The sequence below is a fragment of the Hippoglossus hippoglossus genome, chromosome 6 (genome assembly GCF_009819705.1).
Source record: "Hippoglossus hippoglossus isolate fHipHip1 chromosome 6, fHipHip1.pri, whole genome shotgun sequence".
Classification (NCBI taxonomy): domain Eukaryota; kingdom Metazoa; phylum Chordata; class Actinopteri; order Pleuronectiformes; family Pleuronectidae; genus Hippoglossus; species Hippoglossus hippoglossus.
In genome coordinates this window covers 10,025,082-10,048,580 of record NC_047156.1, presented here as the reverse complement: position 1 = coordinate 10,048,580, position 23,499 = coordinate 10,025,082, and the positions used below count along the sequence as shown (strand labels likewise).

General features: G+C 43.5%; 1 protein-coding gene across 1 annotated transcript in view; it reads left to right on the top strand.

Annotated features, from left to right (window-relative positions):
* The window catches only part of wwox (WW domain containing oxidoreductase), a 128,011-nt gene that overhangs the window by 35,228 nt on the left and 69,284 nt on the right, over nt 1-23,499 (top strand). The window contains exons 6-8 of the mRNA XM_034588019.1: nt 2,767-2,855; nt 7,908-8,093; nt 11,147-11,411. Of these exons, the coding sequence (XP_034443910.1) occupies nt 2,767-2,855; nt 7,908-8,093; nt 11,147-11,411 (540 nt within the window). The remainder of the gene's footprint in view (nt 1-2,766; nt 2,856-7,907; nt 8,094-11,146; nt 11,412-23,499) is intronic.

The window sequence follows — 23,499 nt, the reverse complement described above, 5'->3', positions numbered from 1 at the left end:
AGAACCTCTGCAGAGGCCGACCACCTCAAGTGGCACTTTTATCCCCTCCCTCCTTCTTTGCTTCTTGAAAGTCGTTAAGGTCATTGTCATGTTACAGCTGTTCTCTTGGGCTGATGGGCTGGAAGTGGGGGGGACGGAACGTGAGAGGTGGCGGCAGGAGTGGGTGGCTGAGGGATCTGATGCCCGTGTTATCATCGCGGTGACCTTGCTGCTTTCGGCCTCAACCGTGAGGCTCCTTTGCGGAGCTGCAGTCCGCAAAACAAACGCGCAGTTGTCGCAATTTCTAGTTTTCAAGCTGTGAAGCCTGTTTACGCGTGTGTTTCATTCATAATTAGCCTTTTGCTTTCAGAGGGAGCGATAGGTTGTGCGTAGCTGGGGGCAGTTAGCTCTGTCACCCCAAGCCGCACTCTGTGGTGTTGCACACTCAGCGATTACTCCAGAGTTAACCAGAGAGGCTTTGCTGCCTCTCACTTTTCCTTCGCCCTTGAAGAGACGAGGAGTTGTCAGGGTCCTCATAAAAACCCTGAACGATTGCGTCCGTGCATTCTCCCTCTCTCTTTCTATCCCTTTTTTCCTCCTCTCCTTCCAAAACCTGGCCATCTGTCTAATTGTTCACCTCCATCGCTTTAATGCTTTTTACATGCTTTTTCCCCCCTCTTTCCAGGCAATAAACTTTATTTTCTTCGCAAGACTTCAATCTGCGGGGGGAGGGTAGGCGGACAGACAGGCGGGCAGGCAGGCTGCTCACCTTCTCCCTGCTGGATTTGCTCCAGTGGCCCCCCTCAGCCCCCCTCTATCCTCCCTCTGGTCTCCCATTTCTCCATCTCTCCTTCCCTTTCCCCCCCCCGCGTCTCTGGAGAAGGGGATATGTGTTCGTCATGCTGACACCTGCTCTCATCTTCTCTGCTGGTCATACAAACATCGAGGGCTACCCTGTTGAGGAGACCCTATCCTGACCTGTTAATGATCACACTGCTGCGTGCTCTGACCTTGTTTGGGATTAATCTTTCATTTTTCTCACTGTATAATTGAATTCTCCATTTCGACCAACCAGAGGCACCACGCAAAGTTTCCTCATTTCTCTTCTTCCTCTTACACTTGTGTGAATACTCAGCGACCAAATATTAGTTTTACAGCAAACGCCTTTTTCATTTCCCCTGCATTTCTGTGAATATATTTGGTGTAAAAGTGGCTATAGGAGTGTAAATGCATATTGCGTGTACAAGTCATTAAATTAGACAGTTGTCTCCTCTCACCTGTGATTACTGCTGTGTGCAGATCATATAAGCAGGTACCCTATAATCATATCTGTAATAGCCATAATCAGCCCTTTAATGCTTTGTAATAGCATCCATATAATGGTATAGAGTAGCATCAAGAGAATAATTCAGGCATAGATAATGGTGTGATAGCACGGTTTTACCCTTGAGTCACAACACTGAATTTGTTGTGTGTGTATTGGTGTGCGTGTGCCTGTGTATGCATGTATAAATACACCCCGGGGCAGTTAAGGTGTCTGTAAAATGCCTGAAGAATCACATTTCCATCAGAAGGTGCTCTTAACCCTTTCTTGTTTTCTTTGTGCTCACTGCTCCATGGAGCGTCCTTGCTGTGGGTGTCATGTACACTTAGCTGCGTGAAGACAGACACGCAGAGGAAAGACATTCCCATATGACGCCCCCAGACTGGAGAGCAGATCAGTGGGAAAGGCTGACAGGGGAGCAGCAGCAGCAGCCGCAGCAGCGGTGGCGGAGGTGGCGGATGGAGAGCGGAACGTTGAACGCTCTTCCGGGGTGTAATGTGAGCTGACAGCATTCCTCGGGGATGGCGAGCAGGACGAAGGGGAGATGTAGCATCAGGAATACCTGCCGCTCCTGCAGCCAGAGCCCAGCAGGGAGTCCTGGGAGAAATATCTCATTCCGTTTCCCTTTTCGAGCATGAGTGATGAGTCTAATGGAGCGTTAGTCTGATCCGAACATGCTCCACCATGATTCACACTGCACACACTTGTGCTAACACACACCAAGGCCCCATGTGAGCGTGTATGTTGAAGTGAGATTGAACCTGGATTGTCGGTTGAGAGGACCTGTTCTGATAAAGATGCAGAGAAAGGCGAGATGAGGATACAGGAAATACAGACAGGAAGGCAGGGAGATAGTCCAAGTGACACGCTCCATCACAGACGAAAAAAAAATAGTATGTTGTTATCAAAAAGATACGCTCGTCTCTGCCCTGCTGCAGAATGGTACAGTAGGATGGAGGGAATGATGAATATTTAGCCTGTCTTCCTCACTGTGTAAATGCAGCTATGCATTAACTTCTTAAGTCATTTATCTTTCTCCACTCATCTCCCATCCTCACCCTGTCTCCCAACATATGGTGTAAGAGGAGCCACACACATGCACACAAACACGTGCTGAGAACACGCTGTCAAAATCCATGGAGTTCTGTAGGAGTCTTTAGACAGAACTGTGATCATGTGTCAGCACTCTTCTCACATCACTTCTACCAGAATATAGAAGTACTCAACTAAATGTTTATTAATATAGCCCAAAATCACAAGGTTGCCACAAATGTCCGTGGGAGACCTTACACTGCATTTTAAAAGCGGTGAAACATTTTTCCTTCTTTTACCATTTGAACCTTTGCTTTGTGGTTATTTTTGCTCGAGGTGATGACTTAATAATGGCAAAATCCTAAATAATGGTCCCTTTTACTTTGCTGTTTTGTCTAACAATCCTACTTCTGTGTTTTCTGTCTCAACAGCACAGAGCACGAGTGGAAGCCATGATGTGCGACCTGGCCTCTCTCCGCAGTGTCCGGGAGTTTGCTGAGTCTTTCAAGGCCAAGAAGCTGTGAGTATAAACCACAGAATGAATTTTCTTTTGTGATGCTTGCCATTTTTGGTACAGGTTTTGGTAGCATCACTGAAAGGACTTACATCTTCTATATTCCTGGTGGAATGGGCAACATTTGTACATTTTTCCCCCATCAATGCTGTATTTGAGGGGGGGTAAAAGTTTTTGTTGAACTTCGATTTTAAAACATTGCAGAAAATCAGAGCAGTGCTCATTGCCAAGATGCACTGGAGATTGAAATTGTCTCTCTCCAGTGTTGCAGTTGTGTGGGTTGGACTGGTCCCTCCAATGTCCTTTTGTATTTTTTTAAACTAAAACACCATCAAAAGACAGGTGAGTCTCCACTGTGAGGAGACAGGGCAGAGCTGATCTTAGAACGGTCTTTGAATTAAATGTATGGCAGCGTGCCCAGCTAACAAATCAGGGCAAACTTTAAGTAGCCACCAGTCCCGTTATTGCATGGCACGATTTTTTTCTAAGAAAGAAAAGACAATAAAGGAAATAAAAAAAAACGTACAGGGTCTTTCAGTCGAGCTGATCACTGTATCATGATTACTTCCTGTATACCGTATTTAATGGACACCCTGACGCAACTGTAACTGATGGACACCATATGGAGAAGGCCCCAGGAGCCCGTGTGTGTATTTGTGTTGATTTGCTTGACATTGATTAACAGACTGCCAGACTTTATGGCACTTATTTTGTGGTGGTCAGCTTTTACAGCATGTGTCTTGTGGCCGATCGCACAGTTGCTATTTTGGGGTCATGTATTCTGTCATCCATACTGTTCATCTATGTGTGTGTTTATGTGTGTGTCTGTGTGTTTGTGCATACGTGCATGTTTGTGTGTGTGTGTAGTGGTGTCAGGGGAGCCCCTTGGGGAGAGGCAGGGCAGTCACCGCCTGTAGCAGCCCTGGGGCAGGGTATGGCCATCCAGGACACGTGTCTTGGGTCAGAGCCAAACCTCATGGTGGCTTCCCTCACCCCCCGTCCTACAGTTCCCTCCCATCTCTTACATGATTCTCTCCCATCCAATGAAGTACTGTACGTCCACCTCTCTTTAACCCTGCTGGCCCCAAAATGACTCTCCTGGATTTCTCTTTTGCATTCCATTTTTGTTTTCCCTTTGTTTATCTACCTCCGTTTCTCCCTCTCTGGTGTTGTCTCAGTCTTTCTCTGTCTGTGTCGCTCTCTCTCTCCACCTCAGTATTTTGGCAAGGTTGTATTTCTTCATTAGCTGTGCTGTTAGGGGGGAGTGGGGGAGTCCCAGGGGACGTCAGAGTACATTAATTCTCATCAGAAGGCGAACAGAGCAGAGTGGAGGCTGGGAGCTCTGAGCTGTGAATGGCACTGGGCAGCTGTCTGAGTCTACCACCACTCTATTACTGCACGTATGTCTTCAGGCATAACACACCCAGGAGTGCGCACACAACGCGCACATATATGTGCATACATGCATGGAAACACACAGACAATTCTGTGTGCAGAAGCGCACACACATAGTTTTGTAAACACAAAGACAAACAGACACATGCAGTCATACACACACGCACAATAATGCTCCTGCAGTGTGTCATTGACAGGTGAAATGTAATCAGAATTCCTTTTTCTCCCTTCTCTCGTTTCTTACTCCCTTGCTTTTAAGTGCTTTAGTCAGTGGCTTTCACGCTGCTCTGTGTTCCATTGACCCCAATTCTGCTTTAATTGCCTGTCCTTTGAAATGAAATTACCTGGATATTGATATTGTTGAATGCAGTGCAATTTCATTGGGATGTAATTGATGGAGGACAGTGCTGACAGAGTGCTCTTAATACAATTTCTACTGAACGGTTAGTAATTAACACGTGCAGTTTATTTTCAAGCTGCATTTATCATGTTCTCATTTCAAGCATATTGTGTGTAATGGATGGACTGTACAGGCCAGACAGCATCAGTCTACTGTTCTTCTGTTTGTTGTTATGGTGATACTGTAACACTGTCGAAATGTTGTTTGTCTTTGCACACTTTGTTTGCATATGGACCGGGATGAGTGTTGTACAAAAATCGACTGTATCCGTGTGTTGTCTGTGCCAGTTTTCCTGTTGCCAATAAAGTGCAGTGTTAATGACCAGTAGTCCGAGCCCAGCTCACACAGGCAATATCTTCTGCTGGCCCACATTATCATAGAGGTCAGGGGTCATACCCAGGGGGGTTATTTAAAGTAAATATATAAACTGATGTCTCCCAGTTTGGTAGTTAACACCCTCGTTTGACCAGCGCTGAGATTGCACAGTGCACACAGTGTTGTGTGAGGTCTTAATGTGGAGAGTGGGACTGTGGTACGCAGCAATAGGCCTATTAAAGACATTCATTAGACCTGTGCTTATGAGAGAGGGACTAACTGGTGGGCAGTTGAATTAACAGGCCTTTTACATTACAAGCAGACTCACCAGAGGCCCATCGGAGCTGCGTGGGGGAAATCGCTCTGCTGGCCAGAGGAAAGTTGGTTATTAGAGTTTTTCATCGCAAATATGTGAAATACTTACTGAGTGACATACTTTGTCTTTTTTAGCCTGCTTCCAGTGTCTGTGGATGCGACTCAGGGGTTAGAGCGGTCGTAATCTAACCAGAGGGTCAGCAGTTCGATCCCAGTCTTCCCTCGTCTGCATGCCGAAGTGTCCTTGGGCAAGATACTGAACCCCAAATTGCCCCTTCTCATAGAGAAAGTGCTGCCCATAGATGCCCTGTATGAACGTGTGAACGTGTGAATGTAAAACTGTACTGTAAAGTGCTTTGAGTGGTCATCAGGACTAGAAAAGCATTTTATAAATACAGACCATTTACCATTTAATAAAGGAAGCAATGCACATTTAAATGTTACAAAGTGTAATCGATATAAGGACAAGTATATTTATTGACATTTTCTTTGACAACATGCCACAAAAACATGGAAATAAAAAAAAAGCCAGGGCGTATTTCAATGAAATAAAACAACAGCATAGTTCATCATTGCTACTTTAAGTCTTAACACAAGCATCCGAGGTGGAAGGCACAGCATTTTTTTTGCTGGCCATGAAACCAAGTTAGGCTGTGAAAGATGATGAAGAAACGGCTGCCATATATCAAAATATTTATGAAGAGTGTCCATCATTCCGTATGTGATTCTTTCTATATGTAATATTGAAGTTGAGTCAACCAGGTTTTAAATTGAGGCACGGTGTCTCACTTCTAAAGCTTTAAAATGAGCTGTTTTTGCAATAACCCTCCCCTACATTATAATGCTTTGCACAGAGTTGCTGTTTGTAAGGAAATATAAGTACGGGTTTAAAACAACAAACTACAGTTAAAGGTTCTATCTTGTGTTAGAACGATTCTAGCAGTGAAAGGTATCAGTATTTAAACTGAGAGCCTTTTTAGAGCTTTTCTACATAAGAGTTTTTTTACATGTTAAATGTTGAGGAATAAACCTAATATTTAAAACTTTATATATTTTAGTATCAAACTACTAATGTTTGCCATCCTCTACAAAATACTTTGTGCAGATGAAGATGCGAAATTGCTCTTCAGAATCAATTTTAGTAACAAGGACATTAATTTTCTTTTAGCGTATTAACACAGTGTGGTAATCAGTATAAGGAGTGTGAAGAGATTGGGCCAAAAACTACATCTGTTCAGAAAGACTGTCAGTCGCTCCTCTAACAGGATTTGATGAACCGGAGGAGATGACGTTATTCTCCATATTGCAACTTTATTCTTAAAATGTAAAACAAATAGCTCCCTTTGATTTAATTTGACTCAGTCTTGAAATGCAAAAGGAAAAACAAATCTTGCCTTCCCTCCTCATTCTTTCATGCTTTGTGTAACATTACAGGAGCTCTGGTGTTTTGCTCTTATATCTTGTCTAATTGAATTTTACTCCAGGTCACAGAGGTCATTTACTTGTGTTTTTCTACGGAGCCTTTAAATCATATTTCCTTACCTAGTTGTATTTTGGTTGAAAATAAAATATCTTGCTGCTGGTGTGTGCTCTGTTGAAAAATGTGCTCAGGTCAGCATTCTTTAAGTTGACTTGTGAGTAGGTATGTGCTCTTTAATGAACCTTGTGTGTTTGGAGGCCTGAAGGTGATCGTACAGTACACTCCTATGTAATAGCATGGGATGGCTCATTATAGCAAGGCATAACAATTCACACATTAATTTTCCAGCATCCAGTTTTTAATTAATCCAGTAGGCAGTCTTAAACACAGGGTACACAAATTGCCTTCGGCCTCATAATTAATTCTAATGGAAGAAATTAAAAATTGGTGGGGTGTGTTTGGATTGTTCGGCTGTGTTACTGTGGTTTCGAGTCGCTGGAGCAACGCTGTCACCGACAAGGATCTCTCACTGCCCTGACCAATCAGGCAATCTCCAGTCACTGGCACGCGAGCAGGGAGTGTTACTCGCTCGCCCACACGAAAACCTGCAAGAATGGAAATATGTTGTGTGTCTGTGTTACTGTGTGTGTGCTTCACAGGGCCCTGAATGAAGGCAGTAGCTTTTTATATCATGGCTCGTGTGTGTGTGTGTGTTTCCTTTTGATCTGGTCTTTTCCGCTCAGCCTTTCTGAGTCGATCTGTTGGTGGGTTTTGGTTACTCAGTAGTTACACAGAGCCTGTATCAACACCCATTACTTCCACCAGCCTCGTGTGTTGAAACGGTTTGAGATTGCTTTTCAATGTGTTGTTGCTCTTGGAGTGCAGCCAGCTGTATTCAGTATCTACAGTACCTGTCGAGCCATGGGGAGTTGCACTGAAAACCTCTGTATCATATCAGCGTTACTGATGCTCTGTCTCTGTAGACCTCTAAAGTCCACCACACTCTGAAATAAGACACCCTGTGTGCTTCCTCTGCTTTGGCTTCTCACTATTACATCCTCTTTTTTTGTGTTTCTTCTCCCCGTTGCCTCTCCTCACCTTCTCTTCCGCCTTATGTGGTATGAAAACCCTCTTTTATTTGCAGCCGAGTCTTCTTTGTCACTTGTAATCCATAAACAAACATGTTTTATTTTCTGCCCTCCTCCCACCACAGGCCCTTGCACATCCTGGTGTGTAATGCAGGAGTGTGCACTCAACCCTGGAGCCTGACGGAGGACGGCCTGGAGTCCACCTTCCAGATCTGCCACCTAGGTCACTTCCTTCTTGTCCAGTGCCTGCAGGACGTGCTGCGCTGCTCAGCGCCCGCCCGCGTTGTTGTCGTGTCTTCAGAGTCTCACAGGTGAAGACAACAAGATCGGCAGGTTGACTTGTCTGGTATCAATTAGAGTCTGACTGATATATCGATATGGACATATGGTATGAATGTATCTACGTGGTCTTAACAGAAGCAGATTATGAAATAAGGCTTTTCTTCAGATAGGATTCAAAATTGAAATATTTTTAACTTGTAATTAATAAGCATGACCTGTGCATTGATTTGGAACAAATGCTCACTCATTATTAATGCTTGATTGGAATAAATTTATTTTTCTTTTCCAATTTAGCCCATTTATGTACAGTGTTTAAATACATACATAGTTATAAAACAACCTCAAGAAGAACATGAGACACATGTAAATGCATTCATGAGTTTGGACAATGGGTAAGAAGGAGAAAGAACTAAATGTATTGAAATGTAATCTTATCATTATTATTACAGAATTTGTAATATGTGACTGATTGTTGACTGTTGACATCATTTCCAATATTAGTGATCTTTCTATAAAATTCTTATAGTGGTAGAAATCACTCAAACTAGTTCAGCCTCCTTTTTAAAGTTGATCTACAGCACCATATCTGTAATGCTTTAATATACACTGAATATAGTGTGTGTTTGTGTGAGTATAGCAGGTAAATGTTTTGATGACACCTTGCTCTAATGCACCTTCCTACATAATGGGCACATAAATGCTCCATACAAAGTACCATAATGCAAATCATTCCCCCCTGAGAAAACGTGTTGCACAGTTGCCATTCACAGTTAAGTCATATTAAAGTCACACTGATGGAGTTTAAGCGGTAATATCCTGAAACTACCCCGTCCAATCGAACAACTCTTCAACTCCAGTCACGCTTTTGAAGCCGCTACATTGGCTAGTTCTCACCACAAACTGATAGATCAGACTTAATGCGTATTGTCAAACATGACAGCCTCACTCACTGAAAACTCATTTCACTCCGCACGCTGTCACTATAAATTAAACGTATCATCAACATGATGGATGGACTTATCAGCTAAAATTTACTTTGATCAAGTATCTGCTCCTTTCTCTGTGACCCTCTGACTCAGCCCCTTTCTCTCCTCTTTCCTCTCTTCTTTCCATCTCTCGTTTCTCCAAGTCTTTCTTTTTGTTGGGAAACTCTCCCCCACTGACTCCGGTTCTACTTGTCATGCAGTAGACAGGCATGATGTCTTGCAGTGATCTGTGAGCCCAGGCCCTGAGCCATGTGTTTCAGAGTCAGTATGTGTGTGCATGCGACATTGATCCTGGCTTCGTTCAGTCAGACAGCCAAGCAGAGTGATTGATTGGAGCTCTGCAGAGTGACCTGAGACAAGGAGAACATACGCAGAGTTATTCTAGCAGATCAAACAGCAACACTGTTACAGGGGCCCTCATATGAGTTATGTTATACAGACTGCCATGCATGAGAGGACAGCAGCAGCAAAGGGGATGGTTTGACATCCAGATCCACTTGGGGTCACACAGCTATTACATGCTGTAAGAAAGGCAAGAGGAAGAGGGAGACGGAAAAGCTTATTGAAAGAAATCATGTCATGAAGTGAGTATTGGCAGAATTTGATTGATGCCAGACTTGCCTACACAGTAAGAACAGTGAGTTCACATGAAGTTTTGACGGCGTAAAAACTGTCAGGCTGCTGTTCGAATGGGCAAAATGTGCACCATTGATACATAATGCAAGGCCAGGAATGGTCAGGTATTCTCTTCACTCTCTGCCCTGCAGATCCCTCTCTCCTCCTCCACCTCCCCGACATATTGCACTCACCTTTCCCTCTCTCCTCTGCAAGCAGCGGTGGCTTTAACCCCTTCAAAGAGGGCTTAGGTAGGACCAGAGAGAGTCGGTTACACACTGACACAGACTAGAGGCGGCGGAAGAAGGAGCGGAAATAGACAATATCTCATATTACATCTTTCAGTCTGTCCACCTCATTCCGGACCTATATTACATCTTTTGAAGTCGCTCCCATTTGTGTTTGTGTTATTTTCAGTTTCCGCTGATTTCTCGTTTATTCACTTATATCCTCCCCTCACAAGCGTGTGTGACCCCTGACCTGGCGGCTTATTGTATTCCCTAAGCTCCTTGTCCGCTGGTAAAGTATTGATCAATAAGGGACAGAGGTGGCAGAGATGGACACACGGGTAATGGCCAGACACTTTATCAGTTTCCACCATAGAGGCTTATTGTGGAATTGGCCCAATGCAGGTTGACTTTGGCCTGGTGCTGCATCAGATCTGGTCAAAACAAGGTGAAATAATATCCTTAATGAAATAACCTCTGACAGATCTGAGCTGCAACCTCTTCTATGTACTTTTATGTACAAGTGAGATCATTATTTTACCCAAAGTCTTAATATTTTATTATGCAAATGTGCCTGGTTCACCAGACAGGATAATTTATGGATTGTAATATCACCGTAAAACCTCATTCAACTTTAACTTCACTATAACGTGAGCAACTTTGAAAAAAACAACAACCCACATATCAATTTCTACTTGCCGAAGTAGTTATGAAGTTGCAGCACATGAAATGAAAAGCCTGCAGATGTTGTAATTTAGCAAAGCAAGGATGTTGCGGAAGGCGACAGTAAACAAGAGGCAGCGAGCTTGTAAAATCACAACAAGGAAAGCAGGTGACATTTTGATTGGTTGTTTTCTAATGACTGGATTAATATGTAGGATGTGTTCCGCCAGTTTGGAGCCTTTCGTCTTCTCTCTTAACACACAGACACACACACCATACACAGGGGGTGTAGGTTTTGTGTATTGCAATGTTATTGTGTGACTGCATAATAACACAACGAGTAGTGTAATGTTTAAGGGGCCTTGTCAAACATCTGGAGTTTAACAGCTCTGTCGCAGGCAATTAAAGAACATCATGTCATGTGTTTGATTTGTATGCAGCCACCAACACACATCTGCTGGAAGAAAGCAAATGCACGCACGGATGCACACACATACACACACACACACACACACACACACACACACACACACACACACACACACACACACACACACGGTCTAACTACTTCTGATGTGGACTATGTTTCAGGTTCACGGACCTTCTAGACACGTGTGGTAAGGTGGACCTCTCGCTGCTGTCCCCCCCGAAGAAGGAGTACTGGTCCATGCTGGCGTACAATCGGGCCAAACTCTGTAACGTTCTCTTCAGCAATGAGCTCAACCGCCGCCTCTCGCCTCATGGCGTCACCTCCAACGCATTGCATCCTGGGAACCTGATGTACACCTCAATCCACCAGAGCTGGTGGCTGATGACCTTTCTCTTCACGCTGGCCAGACCTTTCACCAAGTCCATGGTAAGTGATGAAACAATATGAGAAAGTGTTATATAACTTTGTGACTGCACAACCTGCAGCCTGACCTGACCGAGGAACATGTTGTACTGCCCATACCAGTAGATGTTAACCACCAGAGTGGATTGGTGTGGTAACTTCTCATTTCACCAGAGTAGCTCTGTAGCTGATTACATTTTTCTACATGGTAAGCATGTCAGTGAATTCACCACACTATATTACGATCATCTTTTTTCTGACTCTGTGTCCCACACTCTGCCTATATGTTTGTCTTGGCACGCTCCTGGGAGAGCGGAGAGGAAAAAGGATGGAGAGGGGTTGATCTGCTGAGTGCTGAGGGCTCAGGGAGAGTCTGGGTTTCACAGATAGAGAGATATTCTGTGGTTTGTTTTCCTCTTCCTCCTGTCACTGTTTATTTAACTCTGAGAGCACATTCCTCCTATCCTTTCACCAGGGTAGGCGATATTCCAGATCCTGTGTACTGCGACTATTAGGTTACTGTAAATGCACTGCGCAAACTCGGGTCTCTTATCCTGCGCAGTCATGTACTCTGGAGCACTGAGGTAATGAGCTCTCCGTCAAATATGTTTTTACCATGTTCCCCGTTCTCATCAGGAGAACGTATTACCAGATATTTTCTGATGCATTATCTTAAGTTCAGAGTCATATTGGCAGGCTGACTCCACCGTGTTTTTCAAGGACCTGTCTGAGAGCACATATACAGTGGAGACATGTCCTGAAGTTGATATTGAAGACCAGGTGCTGCACTGCAGGGACTTGTGGCTTTTATCAGTTTACAAGTTGAATTTTGATGCAACAAATCAAGATTCTCTCAGAAAGTTCAGACTTGGTCATGATGGCTGTGGCTCATAGGGTCTCCTTTGGCAAACTGATTCCAGGTCAGGGTCTTGCATTACCTCAATTTTCTATTCCTAGTACTTTAGCATACTAGCACTTTTCCATTTCCGGTATTGGGTGTTTTCAGTGTTTTTAGTGTGTTGTTGTCACAGTCAACATATACAAGTGAAACCCAACCAAGATGAGACACTCTGAGCTAATTTCAGTTTAATTAATCCAGAAGGCAACAACTGGGGAACAGGAAAACTCGTCAGTCACATATTTCTACTCACTTCATTCAAATGAAAATGAAAGTTGCTTCGTCCTAAGTTGTTTTACTGCATCTTGATGTAAATAAAAAGAAAACTACAATGGCACTCGGTAGAGCCCACACCTCTGCCATGGCCCAACAGTGCCCCTAAATTCAGAGGTAAAACAAGGTGAAGTTGTGAATTTTGTTTTAGTTTACAACATAAATTAAAGGAATTGCCCCCATCGTTCCAGTTGTTTTTGAGGGGATTGTGTCTTCATGTGTGTCCTCTGCTCTCCTACCCTTTAGGCTTCACATAGCCTCTTAATATATGCCGTAGTTTGACTGTTACATCTTTCCATTAGCTGCTCCTCATCGCTTATCAATTAAGAAATTGTGATATGTTGAAAGGCAGCGTGGTGGAGTTTAAATGAACCGTTATTCTGATCCATCATGTTTGACAGACACAAAGCCTCAGGCCGTCATTTGTCTCTCTTCCTTCTGACATCGGATGAGAGATGGGAGGAACCGCTCCTCAGCACCTTTCACAAAATGCCAAGCTGAACATTTCCTCAATTTGACTAACTCTGTCACAAAACAATTTTTCTTTCCTCTTTATGTTCTTTTAACATTTTTCTCACTCCATCACTTGCTGTCTTGTTTCCATCCTCAAATCATTTTTTTTTTTCATTTCTGTTCGATTCAAAATTTGTTAAACTTACTTTCTTTAATCAGAAAATTCAAAAGTGTACCCTGGAGTGGATGACGCCTGTGTGTTCTTTGTGTGTGTGTCTGAGGAGAGGGTGTTGCCGTCTTGGTTGTGAGCGCACAGACGCAATTAGCAGAGCGGTTCCTCTTCCAGAATGGGGCAACGGCTTTTCTTCACGTGGTTAATTAAATGTAGTGTAGATGTTAGTAAATATTAAAGGACAAAGGTAGAGTTAGTAATTAAATTCTGGTGTGCTGACACAGCGATTAGCTAAAACTCTTGTCTGATAAAAGGCCACACGCAGACACGCAGCCTCACATACACACACACACACACACACAGATACACAGGCACACCCTTAAGCTGAGCATTTGCTCTTATTTAAATCTGGGGTTGATAAGGCCCCTAAAAGTGTATCCTCTTTAAAATCCCACTCCTCACTCCGTCTGCCCCCACATTAAGGGCTTAATAAAACAGTGATATTATTTCAGTTATTGGTTGCAGGGATATGAAGATGGTATCGCTTTAATTGCTTGCGTACGCTTGCGGGATCCATGGAGATTGTTCTGGGATGCAAACATAAGCAGAATGTCTGCTCCAAAAAACAATCACATGGCCCCCGTGTGTGTTCTTGCGCAAATAACCATCCTCTCATTTAAAACACAGGTTTGATTTATAGGAGCACAGGTGGAGTGATATAGACTTGCCCTACACGAGTAGACACACAAGCACGCGCACGCACACGCGCACACACACACACACACACACACACACACACACACACACACACACACACACACACACACACACACACACACACACACAGACAAGCGCACACGTGGATTCACAACATGGAGACTACTGGAACAACCTTAAGCTGCATGTGGTCCTAAATCATTAATTTGACTGTTGTAGTAAAGGCAATGTCATGTCAGGCCATGCACTTGGTTTCCTGGTCATCATTTCCTGATTAATTGTGCTTCGTGCTCTCTTATTTTATCAGCACTTGACTTTTTCACTCCACTTTGATCTTTAAAAACTGTATTTTGTTCGCAAATTACAAAAATATATTTTGACGTCCTATATTTTGCATTCTTTGTGTTGTGGATTCTACTTAAGGGAAAGAAACTTCTCTATTAGTGGGGTGAACAGCCCACTCTGCTATTGATGCAGAGTGCTGATTCCATTTTTGCTGAGTTGAGAAAGGCATCTATAAAGAGCCATGACATTTTAATCAGCCAAACTATCTCTCACTAACATCATGTTCCCCTCCCCGTGCCTTGATCTGCTTATCAGAGATGGTGCGACCAGGCCTGTAACTCCTGTTTCTTTAATTCAGCGTGTTTAGAGTGGGAGTTTTCCCTGTGTCCCTTGGTGTGATTATCAGCGTTGAATGATCTGGCCTGCAGTGGTGTGCGAGTGTGTGCGCGTGCGAGAGGAGCTAAGAGAGAGCGAGAAAGGCAAAAGACAGCTGTTATCATAGTTCTGCAATTTAGTTGCAGCGATTTAATGCTCAATATTTGATTGACGCAGATTTTGATTGATTCATTTGATGTATGATCGTGAGATTTTCTGGCCTTTCAAGATCATTTATATGCTGGAAAAGTTATTTGAACCAAAACTCAGCCTGGACACACTTTTATGAAGCATAGAATGAATTTCATTGACTGTTGCAGTTATTAGTTTGGCTGTAACCTTTGTGGAGTTGTCACCGTCTTGTCATGGTGTAACGCTGACCCTGTGACATTTTGTTGACTGACTGATAGCTCCCTCAAGATCAGCGTACCCTCAGGCTCTGAGCAGCTGGGCTGAGCCTATACTCATCAAATCTATACCTTAACTATAGGCACAGACAGCGCTGAGCTGCATGGAGATCAGTGTGGGCAGCGGCTCCAGCACCTCATCATCCACTATAATGGTTAGAAAGAGGGGAGGGGGGGTGTTATGGGCACAGGCCTAAGAGACTCCCCTGGTCCAATCAGACACTTCAGTCCCCCCGGGGGGCAGTTTCATCAGCGCTCTTGCCTCGTCCCATGCTTCTTAGTGTTTCAGCATGATTATTTTACCCAGGATCCTGCCTCGGGCACCAGGCCACCTTTTTACATATGCACAGGCTGAACTTTTGACCAGGCACCAGCAGTCAGGGCTGTATAAGCGGAGCGCTTGTTCAGTCAGGAGTAGTGGGACTGCTAGTGCCTCCTCAGCTGAGCCTCGCCTGCTGCGACCAGAAGCTCTCTGCTACTCCTCGGCGGTTAACCCCAGAGACGGGCCCTGTGACGAAGACATTACCATATAACACACGAACAGTGGGGTGGGGCGGCCGCTGCTGCATGTGAGCCACTGTTTCTACAGTCTTCTTTATCAGTTTCTCTCCTGCAGACAGACGTAAGGTCAGCAGCTCTATCTGCTATCTGATGTAGCACACGGTCACAGCGGCCCTGCTGCACACCGAGGCAACCTGTGTGTATGCGCTCGTGTTGTGTGTGGTGCTCAACCATGTGGAAAGAAAGAGGAGCAGAGGTCCCAGTCTCCCTGCCAACCCCCCTTCTCCTCGTGAGGTTAGATGAGCTGCCAGGCCCTTGTAATAGAGTCCTCTTGGATGATTAGGAGCTACACAGGGTTGGTGGTGGTGGGGGTCAGATCCAGCCTGACTGGAGACACTGTGTAGGTTTCTCCTCAGTGGTGTAGACAGAATATTACATATTATGCCAATTCATATGAGGTTCACATAACCTCTCATGATACACCGATTTCCTTAAGAGGCCATGTTTTAGATCGTTTTTGCAGAAGTAGATAAAATGAATGTGATTTTCCTGCCAGACATTCCCCGCTGCGCGTCTGCACTATAGGCGAGAGCGAGGGAGAGAGAGACAGAGAGAGAGAGAGGGAGAGGGAGGGTGGGGGGGCATAGGGAGAGAAAGACGTGTTGGTGTAGGGATGGATAAAAGCATACAATCCCATTTGGCTGTATTGACATGTGTGTTCCTGCCCAATTCTGTTACTGGGATTATTGTCCACAGAGATACCATTTCATTAAACACACACACACACGCGCACGCACAACACACAATCGTACCCGCACACACACACACACACACACAGATGGCCTGAGGCCTGGTTATGCGGTCCATTGCACAGGGAAACTGTGTAAATGGTTTATTGTGGATGAGTTGATGTGATGGAGAGCGTGTCCGGATCAATAAAGAACCAATCAAATGCTGACAGTCTGCTACTGTATGCAGTCAGTCATTCACCCCTCCTGCCTGTGTAGCTACACAGCATGAAGGAGGCATGAACAATATCCCTGTTGAAAGCGGAAGAAGTTGGCGAAAGTCATTTTTAAGAATCAGAAATCTTGAATGGGATTTTGGCAGCTGGTTAATGCCACAAAAATCTTCACCTCTATCATGTTGCTGTTGATAATTCCCTTTGTATAGTGCAAACAATTCTATTGTTTTTATGAGATATCTTTCCGTGATAGACTGAGTTTTGTTTGTGAAGAAACATTACTCAAAGGCCTTAAACCACATCCTCCCTGCTCGTCCACCTCCAGACACCTCAGGGAGGCCATTAGGACGTCTCCCCAGCTGAGGTTGTCTGAGTCTGGGCTGTGTCTGAGTTGGGGCTGGGCTAAATTACCCCAGAGCTACAGGTCAGAACCAGCTAGACCCTCACTGTCGAGGGACTCTCTCTTTAATAGAAGGGATCAGAACGGGCCAAAGAGCCAGAAACTGACCTGGCCAGAGAAACATCCTCACTCACTTACCCTCTACTCCTTCACTTTGCCTCGATCCCCCTCCGACTCTTTTATTCCTGTGACCCTCAGAGAAGAGAGAGATGTAACCTATCACCCCTTCCCTCAACAGTCCACTCCTGCTACACACACACACACACACACACACACACACACACACACACACACACACACACACACACACACACACACACAAACACACACACACTGCTCCCTCCCGTCCATGTTGTGACACAGAGCTGATGGACTATTTTTCAAATTGATTTCAAAAATGTACATAAGCAGCCGATCCCCTAGCCCAGATTACCTATTGATTTTTAATATGAAAAGCTCATTATATAAGCAGGAACTGCAACACAAAAAGCTAGCCAACCTTTGCATAAATCCTTTAATTGAATTTCCAGAGCCTGTGGTTCTACATTTTTTAATTAAATCCATTTCTTTTTTAAGGGTTGCTGTGTAATTTGCATGCTGTGAAGTGGGTGCTGTCCCAGATAAAGTGCCATTGATCCTTATTAAGGCTCACCTCTGGGCTCGCTGAAAACCAACCGCAGAAATTAAATGTGCTCATGGTGCATACACTTATTGCCCGCATGATAGGATTAGAGGCAGTGGGTGAGAGAGAAAGAGAGAGAGGGAGTGAGATAGAGATGGAGGGAGAAGGAGTGATGGGGTAAGAGGTGGGGAGGAAAAAGGCAGGGGGGGGGGGGGGGGTTATTATTAATAGTTGTTCATATTAATGTAATATTTCACCTTTCCTCTTTGGAGTGAAATTGTGAAGAGGTTGTTTATACGTTCAGCCTCGTGCGGGTGTTATTGGGGTTCCTCATCAAACACGCTCTGGTCTATTGGTCTGTCGGGGGCTGCTGTGATTTCAGGTTTAGTTTTGAAGTCTGTTACCACAGTGGCAGATGTGGCTGCATGTTCATGTGCGTTTTCCATGTAAACCCAGTTTTGCAGAAAAAACCTGCAACTCTTCACAAATGTATTTGGTTCCTGATAATACGCTCATGTGTATATCACTCATCTCATCTTTCATCGATCCTGAGGAGGTCATGCTCTGCAATCTTTCTAAATAGAAGGTGTTTAACTTCCTATTTAGAGATTAAATGATGCTTCATTTTCTTGTCCTTACCCTACTTAGTCTCTGGTAACAGAGCGCGTGCATGTGTGTGTCTGAAGATATAGGTGTTGTGTGTGTGTGTGTGTGTGTGTGTGTGTGTGTGTGTGTGTGTGTGTGTGTGTGTGTGTGTGTGTGTGTGTGTGTGTGTGTGTGTGTGTGTGTGTGCGTGCGTGCGTGCGTGCGTGCGTGCGTGCGTGCGTGTGTGTGAAGATGTAGGTGTTGTGATGTGTGTGTGTGTGCGCATGTGTGAGCGGGGATTTTTATCACTGCTGCGTGGTAGCTGGTAAATCAGGCCTCTCCTTCCTTGTCTTCCTGTGTGGTTATATGCAGACGGTGGAGTAAATCAATAGGGATTAACCTGTGACCCCAGCCACATACTTATAGCCCAGTCCTCACTGCTCACACATCTCTCATCAGTTTCACTTAAACACTGCACCTCACTCAATAAGGCACCACACACTAATTCATTTCAAAGATGGAGAGGCCCCTATCACAGACCTCTCTTAGTACACACACACACACACACACACACACACACACACACACACACACACACACACACACACACACACACACACACACACACACACACACACACAGACTCATAGACACGTAACAAAAAAAATTGACCTTTTCAGGTAACATCAATAAGAATCAGATAAATTGCAACAACACAGAGTTGTCAGTTGCTTTTTGATTAATTATTAATAACTGATTTTTTAAAGTAATCATTTACTTAAAAAAACTGTCATAATGTCACTTACCAGTTCCTATAGGTGGTTTTTAAATCTCTTATTTTCACTGACAAGTCAAAAACTCAAAGATGTTCAGTTTGCGATCAGAAAACCGTCAAATATTCATATCTGAGAAACTGTATGAAGCTGTGATGTTTTTGTCATTTTTTCTTAAGCTAAAAATACATTCATTTATAATCAGAATTGTTGTGGATCTAATTTATGATAATTAGTCAATTGATTTATTGACATGAAAAAATAAAAACACAAACCTGATCATTGTAAACAGGTTAAAGGGTTGAGTTGCTCACAACACTGAAAGCTTACTTGTCTTTTCACCTTGGAAAATTTAGCAAACGTAAAAAATCAACTAAACCAAGACAATTTCAGCAGATAAAACAATCTCCACCACCATAAACCCCAAGAGGGGGATGAGGAAAATGATTTGTTGTGATTTGGGTGAACTGACCCTTTAAATGCTGGAATCTTTTAACAGCCTTTTGCTTTTCACTGAAATCTTTCTTCATTTTCCTCTGGCGGAAAAAATTCCTGTCCCACAAGAAACATCAGAAAGTGACATTTTATTATTTTCTCTAAAAGTTTCTTAACTGTGGGGGACGTGTGACTTTATAGGCACAAACACACACACACACACACACACACACACACACACACACACACACACACACACACACACACACACACACACACACACACACACACACACACACACACACACACACACTTGTATTCTCTCCCTTTCCCTGACTTCCTCGTGAGATATTGACACCAGCTGACTGATTGGTCTGATGTCTCTCTATCTTTTGTGTAAAAGTGTGTGTGTGTGTGTGTGTGTGTGTGTGTGTGTGTGTGTGTGTGTGTGTGTGTGTGTGTGTGTGTGTGTGTGTGTGTGTGTGTGTGTGTGTGTGTGTGTGTGTGTGTGTGTGTGTGTGTGTGTGTGTGTGTGTTGAGCGGTGCAGTGTCAGCAGTATGTGCTGCAAGTATTGACCCAGGCCTGTCCTCTGCTCTGACTGGCTCTTGTCTCTTGTCCCTAACTTGTCATCTCTCTCTCTCTCTCTCTCTCTCTCTCTCTCTCTCTCTCTCTCTCTCATTGTGGATCTCTTGGTTGATCGGCTGATCAATGTTTTGACACTTTTTAATAGTCATAGAAATATCTCTTCCTTTATCTGCGATTTAATTCCAGTGTTAAATATGCGTTTTGTTGTTATAGCATTATTCTGCCTCACACAATTTGCATTGAAACACACTCGTCTGATAGGGGTTAGATATGTGAATGACCTCAGTAATGTACAAAGTAGTACCTGAGAGCTCAGCAATGCTTTTAACCCACATACAGTTTCACATAATGCTCGTCACTGAGTGATGGTGGAAGGTCAAATAACAGAGGAGGGTGCCTTTTCTCCCGGGACAATCATAAATACTGTATGAAGGATGTCTCGCTTCTCCTTCCCCTGATTGTATAAACGGACTGATGATTAATTTCCTATATTTTACATCATTTTATTTATTCACTTTCTTATTCTTTACATCCCTTTCTCTATCACTCTGTCTTTAAGTGCATCTCCTGCTCTCTCCGGTGGGTAGAACCACAGAGTCTGGCTACTCATTGAGGTGTGTGAGGCTGCTGGCCAGAAACAAAAGGCTTTGATTTCCCTCATTTCATTTCATAATCCAATCAATCAGACTAAAACAGCTTGGTTCCTTTTCTGTCCTCCCCTAACCAACCATACATACATATTTACACACACACACACGCATACAGAGCACCTCCTGAATGTATGTGCAGCAAGTCATTCCAGTAGTGGGGACCCCCCTTGGGGTTAGAACACTCTGTGTGTTATTGATTGCATTGCTGTTGCATGTTGTGCTCAATCATGTGTTCCATGCATCTAGCGCTGTCCTCTCCCACCTGGCCCATTAGATTAGGCTAATGCATTCAGCCATTGATTAGTCATTACACTTAGACCTGATCAGCCAATCGCCTACCTGGTTTGACTCTACTTGACCCGTGAACCCTGGCTCTTGTGTCATCTCGCCAGCTCGAACACGTTAAAAACACACATGTACCTCACAGCTCTATACCTGATATGTATCGTAGTGTAGGTGCGGGTTCACTACCTTTTTGATATTCGATGCTGATAGCATTTCCACGCGTTTTTGAATCACATGCAACAGAGAGCTATAGATTGTATCATCAAGCATAGAAGTGCTGCACTTGCCATGGATTTGAAAAGTGACCCGGAATGAGCCTGTTGATCGGAGCTCATTAGAGCTCGTCGCAGAAGTCACATCAAAACCATGATGTATGAGATGTTTATGTTTTCATTTCTGTTTCCGCTCACTGTTCCCCCATGACCGGCTTCCATGAACCTTCCCCCTGTGGAGGTGCTCTGTACTTTGAGTACATTCACTTACTTATTGTACTGTGAGATGAGTATTTCATTCTGTGCTTTCTACTTTCTACTCCTGCTCCGCAACGTTTAACGGGAAATATGTTTAAATTGCTACATTTATCTGACGGCTGTAGGTTCTAGTTACTTTGCAGAGGGAAGATTTTACACGGAAAACATGTGACGAGTTCATAAAATATGATGAAAAGCAAAGATTCCACTAAGCAAAAGTATACAAAGAGGTTAAAAGGGAAATTTTATAACATTACACTTCTATTATATTGTCTGACTCAAGACACAACTATTTTTTTTTAATGAACATCTTTTTTTATTCGGCACATTATTTTTCCTTGTCAAAACCCGGTGACTACATTACCCACAGTGCAACTCGCCCGCTGACAGTTCGGTCTGACAGTTGGGTGCTTCACACTTGTAGCGGCCAATGTAGCCTCAAGCTGCTCGTCTCATGTTGAAAAGAGGAGCAGGCAACAGAGGTCAACTGACGTCTTTTTAAAAAGCAGCCAGTTTATCAGATATCACACTGTTTTCACTGGGGCAAAAAACTTTCACCTTATTTATTACTCTCAAAAATGTCTATATGTATTAGCTCTAATCATCTAATGATAATATATAATGTTATTTATTATTATTTTATGTGTTTAATAGGACGGAGTGCTTATTAATAACAGAAAAATACTGTAAATGAGCCAGACTTGGCCTTAAAGCCTAATTTTCTTCTGTTGTCCACAGCCAGATCTTAAGGTGGAAACCTAAGGTTAGAATGAAATTATTTATCATAATTGACTAACGAGAATTGCTTATTTTAATATCCGACTGGATATATCCGCACCAATGATATTGCTTGTGTGTAAATACATGTTGCTGACAATATTTTTGTACTTTTACTTTAGTAAATTTTTAAATATAAGACTTTTCATTTATTGGAGCATTTTTTTAATATTGCAGTATTGCTTCTGACAGTAAGATGATCTGAATACGTTGGCCCACCACTGGTTCCATGGTCTCATATGACCAAACCATCCAGTGTTAAGACTCTGACCTTGACAGCGACGCTTAAGAAATAATAAGTCCATCTCTCCGTCCACTCCCATCCTCCTTATTTTCTCTTTCCCTTCTTTCCCCCTCTGCACAGTATTGAGTCTGTCTGAGGAATAGCTGTTTTAGGGACAGTCCCATTGATAAGTGTGTGTGTTTGTGAATGTGCAGCGCGAAGCACCGAGCTGAGTGATTGGGGATAGATGTCCTTATTGGATATGAGCTGGCTACTCCGTGGCTCTGCATTAAATTTGTATTGAATTGGAAATTAATGATTGGATAATTTTATTGATGTTTTTTGTATTGAACATATAAACAAAATGTTCTTTTGAAGCATTGTGGCAGTGCTGCATCCCGGCGGGGGGGAGGGAGTGGTCCCAGTTGTGCTTAAGAAAGAATAAGTCCATGTTAAGTCCATAGTGTATTGAAAAAAACCGAGCGATCGGATCGATGGGGACCTGGCGCCTGAGACACACTTTAATTGTATTATTTTCTTTCGGATTTCTGCCCTCCCATATCCATCTCAACACAGCAGTGACAGATTTGATATGTATTGCCAACATTGTCATGAAGACAGATTTTAATTCATTGAACAGTTTAAAAAATGAATTTGTTCTTCTTATATTAGTAGACGCAACATGGACCAAAAAGGGGGTTGTCGTTACAGTGAAGTGTTTGACAAAGGGTCTTTTTATTTTTTTGTATTTCCTGTAAATGTTTTGAAAGCTGCCCTGATGCCTCTTTTTTGTGTATGTTAAATCAGTGCTGCTGCTCGGAAGTCTTCAAAATCAAACACGTACAACTTTCTCAAAGTGGAGACGGACGTTTTCTTTTCGCTGGGATGCGGATGGGAGCAGATCAAAGAGATGAGAGATGGCGAGACTCTGAGTGGAGGAAACTTGTTTAATTAAAATGAGGCGATGAAGGGGGTATAGAGGGATGTTCTTTGATGCGTGTTCCAGATGCACCGTATATGTTAGTTATTACGCACAATTTTTGTTTAAGAGGTTCCAGGAGCGGGTGGGATAGTAGGAGGTGTTGCAGACGCAGGGAAGGAGAGAAGGAAGGAGTGAACTTGATGAAGTTTCTGATTATCCCACCTCCTCTGGCACAGGGAAGAATTACTGAATGCCATTTGGGTCAGTGCTCTTTATGGAACTACATTTATGAAATACATCTCTCCCCCTCTTTTTTCCGCTCTTTCCCTCTCTCCCTCT